The sequence below is a fragment of the Oncorhynchus kisutch genome, linkage group LG30 (genome assembly GCF_002021735.2).
Source record: "Oncorhynchus kisutch isolate 150728-3 linkage group LG30, Okis_V2, whole genome shotgun sequence".
Classification (NCBI taxonomy): domain Eukaryota; kingdom Metazoa; phylum Chordata; class Actinopteri; order Salmoniformes; family Salmonidae; genus Oncorhynchus; species Oncorhynchus kisutch.
The window spans coordinates 32000217-32018944 of record NC_034203.2 but is presented as its reverse complement, the minus strand read 5'-3'; the positions used below and the strand labels follow the sequence as shown (position 1 = coordinate 32018944).

General features: G+C 41.1%; 2 protein-coding genes across 6 annotated transcripts in view; one reads left to right on the top strand and one right to left on the bottom strand.

The window, feature by feature from the left end:
- Positions 1-16140, top strand: part of si:ch211-14a17.10 (putative leucine-rich repeat-containing protein DDB_G0290503) — a 32747-nt gene extending 16607 nt beyond the window's left edge. The window contains exons 38-82 of one of the 2 annotated variants that reach the window (XM_031810450.1): positions 117-206; positions 2088-2177; positions 2298-2387; positions 2549-2611; positions 2761-2823; positions 2934-3002; positions 3110-3187; positions 3293-3379; positions 3511-3594; positions 3809-3877; positions 3990-4079; positions 4246-4335; positions 4459-4548; positions 6430-6519; positions 6640-6729; positions 6891-6953; positions 7103-7165; positions 7276-7344; positions 7452-7529; positions 7635-7721; positions 7853-7936; positions 8151-8219; positions 8332-8421; positions 8588-8677; positions 8801-8890; positions 10538-10627; positions 10748-10837; positions 10999-11061; positions 11211-11273; positions 11384-11452; positions 11560-11637; positions 11743-11829; positions 11961-12044; positions 12259-12327; positions 12440-12529; positions 12696-12785; positions 12909-12998; positions 14167-14256; positions 14377-14466; positions 14586-14648; positions 14736-14798; positions 14879-15025; positions 15179-15220; positions 15313-15348; positions 15451-16140. In XM_031810450.1, coding sequence (XP_031666310.1) covers positions 117-206; positions 2088-2177; positions 2298-2387; positions 2549-2611; positions 2761-2823; positions 2934-3002; positions 3110-3187; positions 3293-3379; positions 3511-3594; positions 3809-3877; positions 3990-4079; positions 4246-4335; positions 4459-4548; positions 6430-6519; positions 6640-6729; positions 6891-6953; positions 7103-7165; positions 7276-7344; positions 7452-7529; positions 7635-7721; positions 7853-7936; positions 8151-8219; positions 8332-8421; positions 8588-8677; positions 8801-8890; positions 10538-10627; positions 10748-10837; positions 10999-11061; positions 11211-11273; positions 11384-11452; positions 11560-11637; positions 11743-11829; positions 11961-12044; positions 12259-12327; positions 12440-12529; positions 12696-12785; positions 12909-12998; positions 14167-14256; positions 14377-14466; positions 14586-14648; positions 14736-14798; positions 14879-15025; positions 15179-15220; positions 15313-15348; positions 15451-16004 — 4064 coding nt within the window. In that variant the 3' untranslated portion in view covers positions 16005-16140. The remainder of the gene's footprint in view (positions 1-116; positions 207-2087; positions 2178-2297; positions 2388-2548; positions 2612-2760; positions 2824-2933; positions 3003-3109; positions 3188-3292; positions 3380-3510; positions 3595-3808; positions 3878-3989; positions 4080-4245; positions 4336-4458; positions 4549-6429; positions 6520-6639; positions 6730-6890; positions 6954-7102; positions 7166-7275; positions 7345-7451; positions 7530-7634; positions 7722-7852; positions 7937-8150; positions 8220-8331; positions 8422-8587; positions 8678-8800; positions 8891-10537; positions 10628-10747; positions 10838-10998; positions 11062-11210; positions 11274-11383; positions 11453-11559; positions 11638-11742; positions 11830-11960; positions 12045-12258; positions 12328-12439; positions 12530-12695; positions 12786-12908; positions 12999-14166; positions 14257-14376; positions 14467-14585; positions 14649-14735; positions 14799-14878; positions 15026-15178; positions 15221-15312; positions 15349-15450) is intronic. The other variant, XM_031810451.1, reaches the window with a different exon arrangement.
- lg30h14orf119 (linkage group 30 C14orf119 homolog) overlaps positions 15798-18728 on the bottom strand; it is a 3796-nt gene continuing 865 nt past the window's right edge. The window contains exons 1-3 of one of the 4 annotated variants that reach the window (XM_020466957.2): positions 18534-18665; positions 17103-17540; positions 15798-16967 (exon numbers count right to left, since the gene is read on the bottom strand). In XM_020466957.2, coding sequence (XP_020322546.1) covers positions 16794-16967; positions 17103-17540; positions 18534-18536 — 615 coding nt within the window. In that variant the 5' untranslated portion in view covers positions 18537-18665 and the 3' untranslated portion in view covers positions 15798-16793. Of the gene's footprint in view, positions 16968-17102; positions 17541-18533; positions 18666-18728 lie in introns of those variants that run through there. The other 3 variants (XM_031810453.1, XM_020466958.2, XM_031810452.1) reach the window with 3 other exon arrangements.

Here is an 18728-nt window from a genome sequence, read left to right as displayed (position 1 = left end):
GTCAAGCATGTTTCAAGGAGTTTATCTATAATCTACAAGTTAATTATTTCTCAATTATTTGGAGGGTGACTTCTGTTTTTGAATGCTTCATCCAGTGGCATGCTTTTATTTTTCAGTTGCAGAGATCATGGGACTTCGTAACAAACTGACAGAGTTAGAAGGAACATTATCAGAGCTCAAACGGACAAGTGCTGACAAGATGGAAGGTACATTTTGTTTAATTAAAATACTATTGAACGTCTTGTTGGGTTGATGCGAAGGGAAACATTTAGTTTAAAGTGGACGCTATCTTAACACAGGGGAGATTATAATTGGTAAGATACAGTGTATTCGGAAAGTATTCAGACTCCCTCACTTTTCCCATATTTTGTTACGTTACAGCCTTATTCTAAAATTGATTAATTAAAAAATGCTCCTCATCAATCTACACATTACCCCATAATGACAAAGAGGAAAATGTTTTTTTGAATTTTTAGCAAATCTATTAAAAATGTCAAACTGAAATACCTTATTGACATAAGTATTCAGACCCTTTGCTATGAGACTCGAAATTGAGCTCCGGTGCATCCTGTTTCCATTGATCATCCTTGAGGTTTCTACAACTTAATTGGAGTCCAGCTGTGGTAAATTCAAATGATTGGACATGATTTGGAAAGGCACACACCTATCTATAATGACCCACAGTTGACAGTGAATGTCAGAGCAGAAACCAAGCCATGAGGTCGAAGGAATTGTACGTAGAGCTCCGAGACAGGATTGTGGTCGAGGCACAGATCTGGCGAAGGGCACCAAAACATTTCTACAGCATTGAAGGTCCCCACAGTGGCCTCCATCGTTCTTAAATGGAAGAAGTTTGTAACCACCAAGACTCTTCCAAGAACTGGCTTCCCGGCGAAACTGAGCTATCGGGGGAGAAGAGCCTTTGTGGAGATGGGCGACACTTCCAGAAGGAAAACCATCTCTGCAGCACTCCACCAATGAGGCCTTTTTGGTAGTATGGCCAGACGGAAGCCACTCCTCAATAAAAGGCACATGACAGCCCACATGACAGGACTGTCAGACCATGAGAAACAAGATTTTCTGGTCTGATGAAACCAATATTGAACTCTTGTTCTGAATGCCAAGTGTCATGTCTGGAGGAAACCAGGCACCGCTCATCATCTGGCCAATACCATCCATACGGTGAAGCATGGGGGTGGCAGCATCATGCTGTGGGGATGTTTTTCAGTGGCAGGGACTGGGAGACTAGTCAGGATTGAGAGAAAGATGAATGGATCAAAGTACAGAGAGCTCATTGATGAAATCCTGTCCAGAGAGCTCAGGACCTCCAGATTAGGGCAAAGGTTCAGCTTCCAACAGGACAACGACCCTAAGCACACAGCCAAGACAACGCAGGAGTGGCTTTGTGACAAGTCTCTGAATGGTGTAACAGTATAACTTTAGACCGTCCCCTCGCCCATACCCGGGCGCGAACCAGTCAACACACATCAACAACAGTCACCCATGAAGCATCGTTACCCATCGCTCCACAAAAGCCGCGGCCCTTGCAGAGCAAGGGGAACTACTACTTCAAGGTCTCAGAGCAAGTGACATCACCGATTGAAACGCTATTTAGCGCGCACCGCTAACTAAGCTATCCGTTTCACATCCGTTACAGTGGCACAGCCAGAGCCCGGACTTGAACCCAATCGAACATATCTGGAGAGACCTGAAAATAGTTGTGCAGCGACGCTCCCCATTCAACCTGACAGAGTTTGAGAGGATCTGCAGACAAGAATGGGAGAAACTCCCCAAATACAGGTGTGCCAAGCTTGTAGCTTCGTACCCACGAAGACACCGAGGCTGTAATCGCTGCCAAAGGTGTTTCAACAAAGTACTGAGTAAAGGGTCTGAATACTTTTGTAAATATGATATGTCATTATTCCAATTTATTTTAATAAATATGCAAACAATTCTCAAAAACAGTTTTTGCTTTGTCATTATGGGGTATTGTGTGTAGACTGATGAGAGGGGAAAATGATGTAATCCATTTTAGAATAAGGCTGTACTTTCCGACTGCACTGTAAATAAATATCTTTCCTCCTCAGATCTACAGAGTCTACTGAAGCAGAAGAGCAAGCAGCTTGAAGAAAACACTACACAACTGAGGGCTGTAGATGCCAAAAATGCAGAACAGAGTATGTTGACAAGAGTAGTCATTAGAAGTCATTAAACATGTATAATCTTCTAAAAGGTTGAATACAATGATTTGATGTTAGTATTGAATTACACAGTGCCTTTTTGTTCTGTTATTTCAGTTCTGAAGATCATTAAACTACAGAAACAAATGAATGAGATACAGATTGAAGCTTCAAAAGGCAAAGATGAAACTGCATCAGAAATCTCTGGTTTGTCTATTTTGTTTCATGTTCCACTTATGTATGATCATTAAAATCTCACATGTTGAAAAGTGTTAAAAAGAAATGGGTTTGGGGAAATTGTTATGTATAGTCATCATGATGCACCGAGTATATGTAGCAGTATGCTAACATAAGTACTTTAATTACAGCGCTTCAGGAACAACTAGAGGCCAGAGAGGAAGAGAGCGCCAGATGTCAGGCCCAGAACAAAGGTAAGCCAAGATCAGGTCCTTCTGATATTAGTCTGGTTCACCAGTTTGTGTAACTAGACGCTTGATGAGCAAAGCTGCTTGAATCATAACTACAGGTAAAGAAACAGAAGCACGCATCTCATCAGTCTAATATTGTTTTCTCAAACCAGACCTGGAGAAGAGGCTGGGCGATAAGGATGCACAGTGCTCTGGACTCCAGGACCGATATGACAGTGAGCTTCAACTCTCTCTACCTTTTGCTGATGACACTGAGTGATCTAAATTATATGAACCCTATTCAATAGAACCTAGTCAACAGCTGATTTGTGTTGGTCTCTCACAGATCTGCAAGATAAGCTTGGTTCTGCAATGAATAAACTGGACAATGTAACTGGATACAACGACAAACTCGGTGAGCAGATGAATATACATCAGTGCCCACTGATGAATGAGGCGAGTAGTCTCGTTTATTTTTCTGATTCAGAATACTACTCAGCTCATTTCAATGTGTTCTATCAGTTCTTGAGGTATGGACCCTGACTAATGAGGTAGACGATCTAAAGAAGAGAACTGTGACTTCTGCAACTAAGATCAATGGTGAGTATCCCTGTTGCCGCGCATTATTCATGGCAAATCATGTTTGTTTTGAAAGATATACATATGTTAGCATTGATCCTGTCATGATTTTTACTTGTCTTTCAGAGCTCCAAAAGTTGCTGGATGAGAAGATCAAAGAACTGGCAAAGAAAACACAGGAACTGGAGGATAACGCTCCTCAACCAGAGAACGGTTCGTATTATTTAGCCTTTTTATAGTCTGTTTTCCGTTGAACAGACAGCTTTTACAGTTTAGGTCCAGCCTGCTCAGTATTTATCTGTATATGATATTCCTCAAATTGTTAAGCTGTTTGTTTGTTGCAGTTCTAAGGATCATTGCAATACAGAATGAGATCTTGAACCTGCAGAAAGGAGTTAGCAAAGGGACAAACCTTGACCAGATTGCTGGTGAGTAGCAGGCGTTCTGAAGAACATAGGAGTCTCTGTGTTCAGCACGTTAGACCAATAACAATAGTTATCATGTTTCCTCAGAGGGATAGTCCTTCACTGGTAGACATATAGGATGGTGTGATGACAATACACTGCATTTAGCCCATTCATGAAGTTTTCAAATCCCAATATACTTGTAACATTCAAGCTCTTCAATTATTCTTGACCACAGCACTTGAGAATGAACTGGATGCATTGATTGCCACAATCGAGGAGAAGAACAATGGCAACTGTAAACAGAGTGAGTGTGAAAAACCTTATCATTTCAGGGTTGGCTGCAATCGTGATTTGAATTTTCTACATTACTTCAAATGTTGAAAGTTGTGACATCCTGCATATCCCTGCTCATTTAGTTCTGCAGATCATTGCACTCCAAAATCAAGTGACAAGATTGCAGAGGCAAGAGTTAGAGTTCAATCAGTCATCTGAGGCCAAGATTGCTGGTGAGTGCCATTGTAATTTTTCTTTATCCTCAGTACTCTTACAATTGTGCTGGAACGTTTATTATCCTTATATTTACCATTAAGAGCTTTTCTGTAAGCATACCCGTGTAATAGAAAACTTTGTGGTGGAAAGAGGATAACATTTGAAATAATGTGTGTGTCTCAGAGCTAGAGAATCAGCTACAGGAGACGAGAGACCAGCTGAATGAAAAGAGGGACAAGCTGAAAGAAACTGACAGTAGAATTCCACAACTCAGTAAGTTGTCAAGCATGTTTCAAGGAGTTTATCTATAATCTACAAGTTAATTATTTCTCAATTATTTGGAGGGTGACTTCTGTTTTTGAATGCTTCATCCAGTGGCATGCTTTTATTTTTCAGTTGCAGAGATCATGGGACTTCGTAACAAACTGACAGAGTTAGAAAGAACATTATCAGAGCTCAAACGGACAAGTGCTGACAAGATGGAAGGTACATTTTGTTTAATTAAAATACTATTGAACGTCTTGTTGGGTTGATGCGAAGGGAAACATTTAGTTTAAAGTGGACGCTATCTTAACACAGGGGAGATTATAATTGGTAAGATACAGTGTATTCGGAAAGTATTCAGACTCCCTCACTTTTCCCATATTTTGTTATGTTACAGCCTTATTCTAAAATGGATTAAATAAAAAATGCTCCTCATCAATCTACACATTACCCCATAATGACAAAGAGGAAAATGTTTTTTTTAATTTTTAGCAAATCTATTAAAAATGTCAAACTGAAATACCTTATTGACATAAGTATTCAGACCCTTTGCTATGAGACTCGAAATTGAGCTCCGGTGCATCCTGTTTCCATTGATCATCCTTGAGGTTTCTACAACTTAATTGGAGTCCAGCTGTGGTAAATTCAAATGATTGGACATGATTTGGAAAGGCACACACCTATCTATAATGACCCACAGTTGACAGTGAATGTCAGAGCAGAAACCAAGCCATGAGGTCGAAGGAATTGTACGTAGAGCTCCGAGACAGGATTGTGGTCGAGGCACAGATCTGGCGAAGGGCACCAAAACATTTCTACAGCATTGAAGGTCCCCACAGTGGCCTCCATCGTTCTTAAATGGAAGAAGTTTGTAACCACCAAGACTCTTCCAAGAACTGGCTTCCCGGCGAAACTGAGCTATCGGGGGAGAAGAGCCTTTGTGGAGATGGGCGACACTTCCAGAAGGAAAACCATCTCTGCAGCACTCCACCAATGAGGCCTTTTTGGTAGTATGGCCAGACGGAAGCCACTCCTCAATAAAAGGCACATGACAGCCCACATGACAGGACTGTCAGACCATGAGAAACAAGATTTTCTGGTCTGATGAAACCAATATTGAACTCTTGTTCTGAATGCCAAGTGTCATGTCTGGAGGAAACCAGGCACCGCTCATCATCTGGCCAATACCATCCATACGGTGAAGCATGGGGGTGGCAGCATCATGCTGTGGGGATGTTTTTCAGTGGCAGGGACTGGGAGACTAGTCAGGATTGAGAGAAAGATGAATGGATCAAAGTACAGAGAGCTCATTGATGAAATCCTGTCCAGAGAGCTCAGGACCTCCAGATTAGGGCAAAGGTTCAGCTTCCAACAGGACAACGACCCTAAGCACACAGCCAAGACAACGCAGGAGTGGCTTTGTGACAAGTCTCTGAATGGTGTAACAGTATAACTTTAGACCGTCCCCTCGCCCATACCCGGGCGCGAACCAGTCAACACACATCAACAACAGTCACCCATGAAGCATCGTTACCCATCGCTCCACAAAAGCCGCGGCCCTTGCAGAGCAAGGGGAACTACTACTTCAAGGTCTCAGAGCAAGTGACATCACCGATTGAAACGCTATTTAGCGCGCACCGCTAACTAAGCTATCCGTTTCACATCCGTTACAGTGGCACAGCCAGAGCCCGGACTTGAACCCAATCGAACATATCTGGAGAGACCTGAAAATAGTTGTGCAGCGACGCTCCCCATTCAACCTGACAGAGTTTGAGAGGATCTGCAGACAAGAATGGGAGAAACTCCCCAAATACAGGTGTGCCAAGCTTGTAGCTTCGTACCCACGAAGACACCGAGGCTGTAATCGCTGCCAAAGGTGTTTCAACAAAGTACTGAGTAAAGGGTCTGAATACTTTTGTAAATATGATATGTCATTATTCCAATTTATTTTAATAAATATGCAAACAATTCTCAAAAACAGTTTTTGCTTTGTCATTATGGGGTATTGTGTGTAGACTGATGAGAGGGGAAAATGATGTAATCCATTTTAGAATAAGGCTGTACTTTCCGACTGCACTGTAAATAAATATCTTTCCTCCTCAGATCTACAGAGTCTACTGAAGCAGAAGAGCAAGCAGCTTGAAGAAAACACTACACAACTGAGGGCTGTAGATGCCAAAAATGCAGAACAGAGTATGTTGACAAGAGTAGTCATTAGAAGTCATTAAACATGTATAATCTTCTAAAAGGTTGAATACAATGATTTGATGTTAGTATTGAATTACACAGTGCCTTTTTGTTCTGTTATTTCAGTTCTGAAGATCATTAAACTACAGAAACAAATGAATGAGATACAGATTGAAGCTTCAAAAGGCAAAGATGAAACTGCATCAGAAATCTCTGGTTTGTCTATTTTGTTTCATGTTCCACTTATGTATGATCATTAAAATCTCACATGTTGAAAAGTGTTAAAAAGAAATGGGTTTGGGGAAATTGTTATGTATAGTCATCATGATGCACCGAGTATATGTAGCAGTATGCTAACATAAGTACTTTAATTACAGCGCTTCAGGAACAACTAGAGGCCAGAGAGGAAGAGAGCGCCAGATGTCAGGCCCAGAACAAAGGTAAGCCAAGATCAGGTCCTTCTGATATTAGTCTGGTTCACCAGTTTGTGTAACTAGACGCTTGATGAGCAAAGCTGCTTGAATCATAACTACAGGTAAAGAAACAGAAGCACGCATCTCATCAGTCTAATATTGTTTTCTCAAACCAGACCTGGAGAAGAGGCTGGGCGATAAGGATGCACAGTGCTCTGGACTCCAGGACCGATATGACAGTGAGCTTCAACTCTCTCTACCTTTTGCTGATGACACTGAGTGATCTAAATTATATGAACCCTATTCAATAGAACCTAGTCAACAGCTGATTTGTGTTGGTCTCTCACAGATCTGCAAGATAAGCTTGGTTCTGCAATGAATAAACTGGACAATGTAACTGGATACAACGACAAACTCGGTGAGCAGATGAATATACATCAGTGCCCACTGATGAATGAGGCGAGTAGTCTCGTTTATTTTTCTGATTCAGAATACTACTCAGCTCATTTCAATGTGTTCTATCAGTTCTTGAGGTATGGACCCTGACTAATGAGGTAGACGATCTAAAGAAGAGAACTGTGACTTCTGCAACTAAGATCAATGGTGAGTATCCCTGTTGCCGCGCATTATTCATGGCAAATCATGTTTGTTTTGAAAGATATACATATGTTAGCATTGATCCTGTCATGATTTTTACTTGTCTTTCAGAGCTCCAAAAGTTGCTGGATGAGAAGATCAAAGAACTGGCAAAGAAAACACAGGAACTGGAGGATAACGCTCCTCAACCAGAGAACGGTTCGTATTATTTAGCCTTTTTATAGTCTGTTTTCCGTTGAACAGACAGCTTTTACAGTTTAGGTCCAGCCTGCTCAGTATTTATCTGTATATGATATTCCTCAAATTGTTAAGCTGTTTGTTTGTTGCAGTTCTAAGGATCATTGCAATACAGAATGAGATCTTGAACCTGCAGAAAGGAGTTAGCAAAGGGACAAACCTTGACCAGATTGCTGGTGAGTAGCAGGCGTTCTGAAGAACATAGGAGTCTCTGTGTTCAGCACGTTAGACCAATAACAATAGTTATCATGTTTCCTCAGAGGGATAGTCCTTCACTGGTAGACATATAGGATGGTGTGATGACAATACACTGCATTTAGCCCATTCATGAAGTTTTCAAATCCCAATATACTTGTAACATTCAAGCTCTTCAATTATTCTTGACCACAGCACTTGAGAATGAACTGGATGCATTGATTGCCACAATCGAGGAGAAGAACAATGGCAACTGTAAACAGAGTGAGTGTGAAAAACCTTATCATTTCAGGGTTGGCTGCAATCGTGATTTGAATTTTCTACATTACTTCAAATGTTGAAAGTTGTGACATCCTGCATATCCCTGCTCATTTAGTTCTGCAGATCATTGCACTCCAAAATCAAGTGACAAGATTGCAGAGGCAAGAGTTAGAGTTCAATCAGTCATCTGAGGCCAAGATTGCTGGTGAGTGCCATTGTAATTTTTCTTTATCCTCAGTACTCTTACAATTGTGCTGGAACGTTTATTATCCTTATATTTACCATTAAGAGCTTTTCTGTAAGCATACCCGTGTAATAGAAAACTTTGTGGTGGAAAGAGGATAACATTTGAAATAATGTGTGTGTCTCAGAGCTAGAGAATCAGCTACAGGAGACGAGAGACCAGCTGAATGAAAAGAGGGACAAGCTGAAAGAAACTGACAGTAGAATTCCACAACTCAGTAAGTTGTCAAGCATGTTTCAAGGAGTTTATCTATAATCTACAAGTTAATTATTTCTCAATTATTTGGAGGGTGACTTCTGTTTTTGAATGCTTCATCCAGTGGCATGCTTTTATTTTTCAGTTGCAGAGATCATGGGACTTCGTAACAAACTGACAGAGTTAGAAAGAACATTATCAGAGCTCAAACGGACAAGTGCTGACAAGATGGAAGGTACATTTTGTTTAATTAAAATACTATTGAACGTCTTGTTGGGTTGATGCGAAGGGAAACATTTAGTTTAAAGTGGACGCTATCTTAACACAGGGGAGATTATAATTGGTAAGATACAGTGTATTCGGAAAGTATTCAGACTCCCTCACTTTTCCCATATTTTGTTATGTTACAGCCTTATTCTAAAATGGATTAAATAAAAAATGCTCCTCATCAATCTACACATTACCCCATAATGACAAAGAGGAAAATGTTTTTTTGAATTTTTGCAAATCTATTACAAATGTAAAACTGAAATACCTTATTGACATAAGTATTCAGACCCTTTGCTATGAGACTCGAAATTGAGCTCAGGTGCATCCTGTTTCCATTGATCATCCTTGATGTTTCTACAACTTGGAGTCCAACTGTGGTAAATTCAAATGATTGGACATGATTTGGAAAGGCACACACCTATCTATATAATAACCCACAGTTGACAGTGCATGTCAGAGTAGAAACTAAGCCATGAGGTCGAAGGAATTGTCCGTAGAGCTCCGAGACAGGGTTGTGGTCAAGGCACAGATCTGGCTAAGGGCACCAAAACATTTCTACAGCATTGGAGATCCCCACAGTGGCCTCCATCGTTCTCAAATGGAAGAAGTTTGTAACCACCAAGACTCTTCCAAGAGCTGGCCTCCCGGCCAAACTGAGCTATCGGGGGAGAAGAGCCTTTGTGGAGATGGGCGACACTTCCAGAAGGAAAACCATCTCTGCAGCACTCCACCAATGAGGCCTTTTTGGTAGTATGGCCAGACGGAAGCCACTCCTCAATAAAAGGCACATGACAGCCCACATGACAGGACTGTCAGACCATGAGAAACAATATTTTCTGGTCTGATGAAACCAATATTGAACTCTTGTTCTGAATGCCAAGTGTCATGTCTGGAGGAAACCAGGCACCGCTCATCATCTGGCCAATACCATCCATACGGTGAAGCGTGGTGATGGCAGCATCATGCTGTGGGGATGTTTTTCAGTGGCAGGGAGACTAGTCAGGATTGAGTGAAAGATGAATGGATCAAAGTACAGAGAGATCCTTGATGAAATCCTGTCCAGAGAGCTCAGGACCTCCAGATTAGGGCAAAGGTTCAGCTTCCAACAGGACAACGACCCATAGCACACAGCCAAGACAACGCATGAGTGGCTTTGTGACAAGTCTCTGAATGTCCTTGAGTGGCCCAGCCAGAGCCCGGACTTGAACCCGATCGAACATATCTGGAGAGACCTGAAAATAGTTGTGCAGTGACGCTCCACATCCAACCTGACAGAGCTTGAGGGGGATCTGCAGACAAGAATGGGAGAAACTCCCCAAATACAGGTGTGCCAAGCTTGTAGCGTCGTACCCACAAAGACTCGAGGCTGTAATCGCTGCCAAAGGTGTTTCAACAAAGTACTGAGTAAAGGGTCCGAATACTTATGTAAATGTGATATTTCATTTTTAAAAATATGTTTTTATAAATATGCAAAAAAGTCTCAAAAACTGTTTTTGCTTTGTCATCATGGGGTATTGTGTGTAGACTGATGAGAGGGGAAAATGATGTAATCCATTTTAGAATAAGGCTGTACTTTCCGACTGCACTGTAAATAAATATCTTTCCTCCTCAGATCTACAGAGTCTACTGAAGCAGAAGAGCAAGCAGCTTGAAGAAAACACTACACAACTGAGGGCTGTAGATGCCAAAAATGCAGAACAGAGTATGTTGACAAGAGTAGTCATTAGAAGTCATTAAACATGTATAATCTTCTAAAAGGTTGAATACAATGATTTGATGTTAGTATTGAATTACACAGTGCCTTTTTGTTCTGTTATTTCAGTTCTGAAGATCATTAAACTACAGAAACAAATGAATGAGATACAGATTGAAGCTTCAAAAGGCAAAGATGAAACTGCATCAGAAATCTCTGGTTTGTCTATTTTGTTTCATGTTCCACTTATGTATGATCATTAAAATCTCACATGTTGAAAAGTGTTAAAAAGAAATGGGTTTGGGGAAATTGTTATGTATAGTCATCATGATGCACCGAGTATATGTAGCAGTATGCTAACATAAGTACTTTAATTACAGCGCTTCAGGAACAACTAGAGGCCAGAGAGGAAGAGAGCGCCAGATGTCAGGCCCAGAACAAAGGTAAGCCAAGATCAGGTCCTTCTGATATTAGTCTGGTTCACCAGTTTGTGTAACTAGACGCTTGATGAGCAAAGCTGCTTGAATCATAACTACAGGTAAAGAACCAGAAGCACGCATCTCATCAGTCTAATATTGTTTTCTCAAACCAGACCTGGAGAAGAGGCTGGGCGATAAGGATGCACAGTGCTCTGGACTCCAGGACCGATATGACAGTGAGCTTCAACTCTCTCTACCTTTTGCTGATGACACTGAGTGATCTAAATTATATGAACCCTATTCAATAGAACCTAGTCAACAGCTGATTTGTGTTGGTCTCTCACAGATCTGCAAGATAAGCTTGGTTCTGCAATGAATAAACTGGACAATGTAACTGGATACAACGACAAACTCGGTGAGCAGATGAATATACATCAGTGCCCACTGATGAATGAGGCGAGTAGTCTCGTTTATTTTTCTGATTCAGAATACTACTCAGCTCATTTCAATGTGTTCTATCAGTTCTTGAGGTATGGACCCTGACTAATGAGGTAGACGATCTAAAGAAGAGAACTGTGACTTCTGCAACTAAGATCAATGGTGAGTATCCCTGTTGCCGCGCATTATTCATGGCAAATCATGTTTGTTTTGAAAGATATACATATGTTAGCATTGATCCTGTCATGATTTTTACTTGTCTTTCAGAGCTCCAAAAGTTGCTGGATGAGAAGATCAAAGAACTGGCAAAGAAAACACAGGAACTGGAGGATAACGCTCCTCAACCAGAGAACGGTTCGTATTATTTAGCCTTTTTATAGTCTGTTTTCCGTTGAACAGACAGCTTTTACAGTTTAGGTCCAGCCTGCTCAGTATTTATCTGTATATGATATTCCTCAAATTGTTAAGCTGTTTGTTTGTTGCAGTTCTAAGGATCATTGCAATACAGAATGAGATCTTGAACCTGCAGAAAGGAGTTAGCAAAGGGACAAACCTTGACCAGATTGCTGGTGAGTAGCAGGCGTTCTGAAGAACATAGGAGTCTATGTGTTCAGCACGTTAGACCAATAACAATAGTTATCATGTTTCCTCAGAGGGATAGTCCTTCACTGGTAGACATATAGGATGGTGTGATGACAATACACTGCATTTAGCCCATTCATGAAGTTTTCAAATCCCATTATACTTGTAACATTCAAGCTCTTCAATTATTCTTGTCCACAGCACTTGAGAATGAACTGGATGCATTGATTGCCACAATCGAGGAGAAGAACAATGGCAACTGTAAACAGAGTGAGTGTGAAAAACCTTATCATTTCAGGGTTGGCTGCAATCGGGATTAGAATTTTCTACATTACTTCAAATGTTGAAAGTTGTGACATCCTGCATATCCCTGCTCATTTAGTTCTGCAGATCATTGCACTCCAAAATCAAGTGACAAGATTGCAGAGGCAAGAGTTAGAGTTCAATCAGTCATCTGAGGCCAAGATTGCTGGTGAGTGCCATTGTAATTTTTCTTTATCCTCAGTACTCTTACAATTGTGCTGGAACGTTTATTATCCTTATATTTACCATTAAGAGCTTTTCTGTAAGCATACCCGTGTAATAGAAAACTTTGTGGTGGAAAGAGGATAACATTTGAAATAATGTGTGTGTCTCAGAGCTAGAGAATCAGCTACAGGAGACGAGAGACCAGCTGAATGAAAAGAAAGACAAGCTGAAAGAAACTGACAGTAGAATTCCACAACTCAGTAAGTTGTCAAGCATGTTTCAAGGAGTTTATCTATAATCTACAAGTTAATTATTTCTCAATTATTTGGAGGGTGACTTCTGTTTTTGAATGCTTCATCCAGTGGCATGCTTTTATTTTTCAGTTGCAGAGATCATGGGACTTCGTAACAAACTGACAGAGTTAGAAGGAACATTATCAGAGCTCAAACGGACAAGTGCTGACAAGATGGAAGGTACATTTTGTTTAATTAAAATACTATTGAACGTCTTGTTGGGTTGATGCGAAGGGAAACATTTAGTTTAAAGTGGACGCTATCTTAACACAGGGGAGATTATAATTGGTAAGATACAGTGTATTCGGAAAGTATTCAGACTCCCTCACTTTTCCCATATTTTGTTATGTTACAGCCTTATTCTAAAATGGATTAAATAAAAAATGCTCCTCATCAATCTACACATTACCCCATAATGACAAAGAGAAAAATGTATATTTTTTATTTTTAGCAAATCCATTATTTAAAAAAAACTGAAATACCTTATTGACATAAGTATTCAGACCCTTTGCTATGAGACCCGAAATTCAGCTCAGGTGCATCCTGTCTTCATTGATCATCCTTGATGTTTCTACAACTTCAGTCCAGCTGTGGTAAATGCAATTGATTGGACATGATTTGGAAAGGCACCCACCTATCTATATAATGACCCACAGTTGACAGTGCATGTCAGAGCAAAAACCAAGCCATGAGGTCTAAGGAATTGTCCGTAGAACCCCAAGACAGGATTGTGGTCGATGCACAGATCTCTTCCAAGACTCTTGGAAGAGAGCTGGCCGCCCGGCCAAACTGAGCAATCGGGGAGAAGGGCCTTGGTCAGAGGTGACCGAGAACCTGATGGTCACTCTGGCAGAGCTCCAGAGTTCCTTTGTGGAGATGGACGAACCTTCCAGAAGGAAAACCATCTCTGCAGCACTCCACCAATGAGGCCTTTATGGTAGTGTGGCCAGACGGAAGCCACTCCTCAGTAAAAGGCACATGACAGGACTTTCAGACCATGAAAAACAGGATTTTCTGGTCTGATGAAACCAAGTTTGAACTCTTGTTCTGAATGCCAGGCATGAGGAAACCAGGCACCGCTCATTTGACCAATACCATCCACACAGTGAAGCATGGCGGTGGAAGCATCATGTTTTTCAGCAGAAGGGACTGGGAGACTCGTCAGGATTGAGTGAAAGATGAGTGGATCAAAGTACAGAGAGATCCTTGATGAAATTCTCAACCAGTTTTTGCTTTGTCATTATGGGGTATTGTGTGTAGACTGATGAGAGGGGAAAATGATGTAATCCATTTTAGAATAAGGCTGTACTTTCCGACTGCACTGTAAATAAATATCTTTCCTCCTCAGATCTACAGAGTCTACTGAAGCAGAAGAGCAAGCAGCTTGAAGAAAACACTACACAACTGAGGGCTGTAGATGCCAAAAATGCAGAACAGAGTATGTTGACAAGAGTAGTCATTAGAAGTCATTAAACATTTATAATCTTCTAAAAGGTTGAATACAATGATTTGATGTTAGTATTGAATTACACAGTGCCTTTTTGTTCTGTTATTTCAGTTCTGAAGATCATTGAACTACAGAAACAAATGAAAGCAATACAAACGGAAGCTTCAAAAGCCAAAGATAAAAGTGCATCAGAATTCTCTGGTTTGTCCATGTTCCATTTATGTATAATCATCTCACGTTGAATGGTGTTAAAAAGTAAATGGGTTTGGGAAATCATTCTCTTTTGTCATTATGATTAATTTAGCTTTCCTTCTACCCAGAGCTACAGGAACAACTTAAGGCGAAGGAGAAGCTGAATGAAAGACTTGACTCCAAAAACAGAGGTGTGACACACAGGTCCCTGATATCATTTCTGGTCATCTTGGGACATTTTGGGGGCAAATATTTTAACTTCTCTTTTATCTCTTTAGAGCTGGAGAAATTTCAGAAGGAAATGAAAATGGAATGTGATGAAATCCAGCACAGGTGCAAAGGTGAGATTGTCCTTTGAATCAATGTATGGAGTTTAAATGATTTGCTGAATTTGGTGTACTGAACAACATTTATCACACAGAGGTACAGCTTCAAACGGATCAAAACCAAGAGGACTTGCTTAAAATGCAGCAGCAATTGCGAGAGAAGGAGGCGGCCTTCAATAGACTGCAGCAGCAACTCAGAGACAGCAAGGATGACAATGCCAGACTACAGGAGAGAAATAAGAGTGAGATATTCATATTATCAGTGACCAATCAACAGGACAGTGATAATGTAAACCAAATACTGAACATGTGAAAGAGTTCAACAATTGCCTTAATTACTGTAAATAATTTTGAGGGGTTGTCATGTTGGCCGTCTCTCCCCTTTCACTCTAAAGGTTTGCAAGAGGAGAATGACAAACTCAAGATGAATTTACAAGGTAAGATGTGTATGTTTACCTTTTTCAGACAAAAACATGTCAAAGCTTTTATTGTGAATTAATACAATGTTTGGGTTGCACTCCTCTCTTAGATCTTGTGGTAGATCCAGACACGGTTGTCCATAGCAGTAAGTCTGGAAGATAATTGACAAACATTGAATGGATATTGCATGAATGTCTGGCTCTGTGCAGTAGAGAACATTACTATATCCATTCCTCTCTACCCACAGCTAAGGTGGCCTTCGACCCGGACACAGCCCATCCTAAAATCATTCTGTCAACGGATGAGACAGTAATGTCTGTAGTACAACAGCGACAGAATGTCCCCAACGATCCAGGGCGGTATGACTTGTCTCTTGCTGCTCTTGGAAAGACTGGGTTTAACAGGGGGAGAAATTACTGGGAGGTTGAAGTGGCTGGGAAGACATGTTACAATATCGGAGTTGCCAGAGGATCAGCTAATAGGAAGGGGCAGCTGAAACTAAAACCAGCAGAAGGCTACTGGACCATAATCTTGACAAAACAAGGTGTGCTCAAAGCCCTTGCAGCTCGGCCACTTGATATTCAGCTGCCTGCGGTCCCCCAGAAGTTTGGAATACTTTTAGACTACAAGAAGGGAGAGGTCTCTTTCTACAATGCAGATACCAGGTCTCTTCTCCATACATTCACAGGCAATAGATTCACAGATAAACTATATCCATTCTTCAATGCCTGTCTGGAGACTAATGATGAGGATGCTCCGATTGTCTTAACTCGTGTTGGTTCGGTGTCATGGATAGACTAGAGAATGCATTTGAAATCAAATTAATTTCTGTATAAAATCACATTTCTTTAAAAAAAAATTCTGTGGTAGTGATTCAAGATAAAGTAATTTCAATTATGCATTTTCAATCATTCAACAAATAAAATATTGCACCTGATCTATGAAATGGCATTTTATTTCTGGCATTGTAGAAAAACTGTTCAAGATCATTACAGAAGTAGAAGCATTCCCACTGGTAACAGAATTGGACCTGGCCTCTCACTTTATCTACCTCTAGTCTACACTCACTCCATTTTACCTGAACACAGCCATGGTGTAACTGCACTGAGAGAAGAGGAAAAAAGTTGATCAATAAGGATATTACATCTATCCATTCGTTTGGTAATAGAGAATTAAATAAATATGTTCACCTTATTCAGTCCATCTTCTGTAATACCCTCAAGTATGTGGTCAACAGAATGTATCAATACTATAAGGGCTTTCTCATATGTCACTAGATTCATCTCAGCCCTAGCCAGAAAACGATTGTACATATATTTTTGTAATTTAGCAGACACTCTTATCCAGAATGACTTACATGAGCAATTAGGGATAAGTGCCTTGCTCAAGGGCACATCAACATGTTTAACCTAGTTGGCTCAGGGATTCGAAACAGCAACCTGTCAGTTACTAGCCCAATGCTCTTAACCACTGGCCTGTTCTTCACTGTCTCCACACATATGCTTCCCTATGTACCACTCCAACCTAACTTGTTTCTGTCTTCCACCCACGCATTGCCTATCCATTCTACACCCTCTTCTCCTGTATCCCTCAATCCCTGCCTGCTGTTCCAGCTACACCTCTGTAAAAGTGGGCAACAAAGATTGGGTCTCTCTCTTCTAGAATGTGCAGGAAACTGTTCCTCTCCTCCTCATTCCATGACTCAAACCATTGGGTCCAGAGGCGCAGTTGGCACTCAAAAATATTTGGTGGGCTGTCCTTAACCTAGAATCAGAAAGGAACAGGTGGTGGCGAGGTTTCAGTGCAAATGAGATCAACATGGACTGTTACATTACTAGTAGCTGGTAACGAACTGTAGGACAAACCATTAAATAATTGTGATAGCAGGATGGGTTGTACCTGTAGCGTATTGAGCGACTCTAGGAGGGTACACACTTTCCCTGGCACAGCTTTCCCCAACAGGTCCTGCAGAAACCTTTCCCTCTGGGCAGTGCTCCAGCTCAAGAACCAGCTCAATACACAACGCTGCTCCTGAAGAGTTACGTAGGAGAGTGGTAGGGGCTCTCTGCCTGCCGCTGACTTCAGAGATGTACAAGATAGGTTCTCCAAGCTGGGAGGCACTAAACCCTGTGGTACTGACGGAAAGTCTGCCAGGCTGGGTGAAGACGAACTGGACTGTGTGCAGAGCCAACCCTGCCCAGCAGTGTTAGCTGTATCCAGTGTGTTGCTACTGATTGTCGGATAGTGTGTGTTGCTAGACAGGGGACCAGCAGCTGGGGGCATCATGACAGGGGGCTGCTGGTTTGAGCCTTGATTGACATGGAAGAACCAGGACATCTTTGGAAAAACAGAATAAAAACATGGTAAATGTAAATGGTAAATGTCTCATGTCATATTTACATAAACAGATGAGATGGCATGTCCAACTAGCTAGCCTAATAGATACGGGATCAGGATATGTTAGTTACCACCTAGCCCAATGTTGGACTAATTGAGCATAATGTTAATCCTTAGTCCACGGATGTTAATCCTTAGTCCATACATGTTAGGGCAAACTGGCTCTAGAAGCCAAAACAACCAAATGCTCCATCTAAACATGAATTGATACTCAGAAACAAATGCCTCTATTTTCAGTTCACAGGAAGAAATAAATAAATAATGGAAACCATGTTTGATACCATTCCACTCCAGCAACTACCACAAGCTTGTCCTCCCCAATTAAGGTGCCACAAACTTCCTGTACAGTACACCGTTTTAACACAACCAACTATTTTTCCAGGGACAACATATTTGTGCCGTCTGACTTCCATTTACACACAAGTGTTCGGGGATGCTGATAGCTCATTAGCACTGGTAGTCAACTCTGGCTTCCGTAAACAAGCTCTGTAACATGTCAATATGTCTGTGTGGGAACACTATAAAATGGGTGTATCAATTTCACCTTTTGTTTTTGGCCTATATGAAAGATAAGGTCCTTATGCTTACAAAACCGTACCACAAGCGACGTGGCTCTTAACAATTCTCCCCACCCCACAGAATACGCCTTCGTCCAATTACTTGTATGTCTAATAGAACTGATCGTCATGATCAAGGGCTAGTTTACCAGCGAACTTGGACATACCCTTCGATCATGTTATATCGATAGCTGGCTATTGTAACCAGTTGTTTGTGTCAATTATATCTGCTTCGACCACAACAGTAGCTAGCTAGACACCAATGGCACTTCCTTGTTTGGTAGTTAGCAGTGTACCAAACGCCGGTAACATTTGATATGGAAAATTAACGACTTAACCACCAGACATGCTTAGATATCTAAAACACATTCCTCACCATTAAGCGTTTGTTTTTTTTACAAGTCACATTATTTTCAACATGTTGCAACCTCCAACTGAACCGAGCCGCACTGGCATCAAATAGATTTTATAACTAAACCAAGATAGACCACAGCCTGTCGTTTCAAATTGGAACAAATGAGCCATAGTGGGCAGAGCCAAGTACGAGCTAGCGCAATCTTATTGGCGCGTT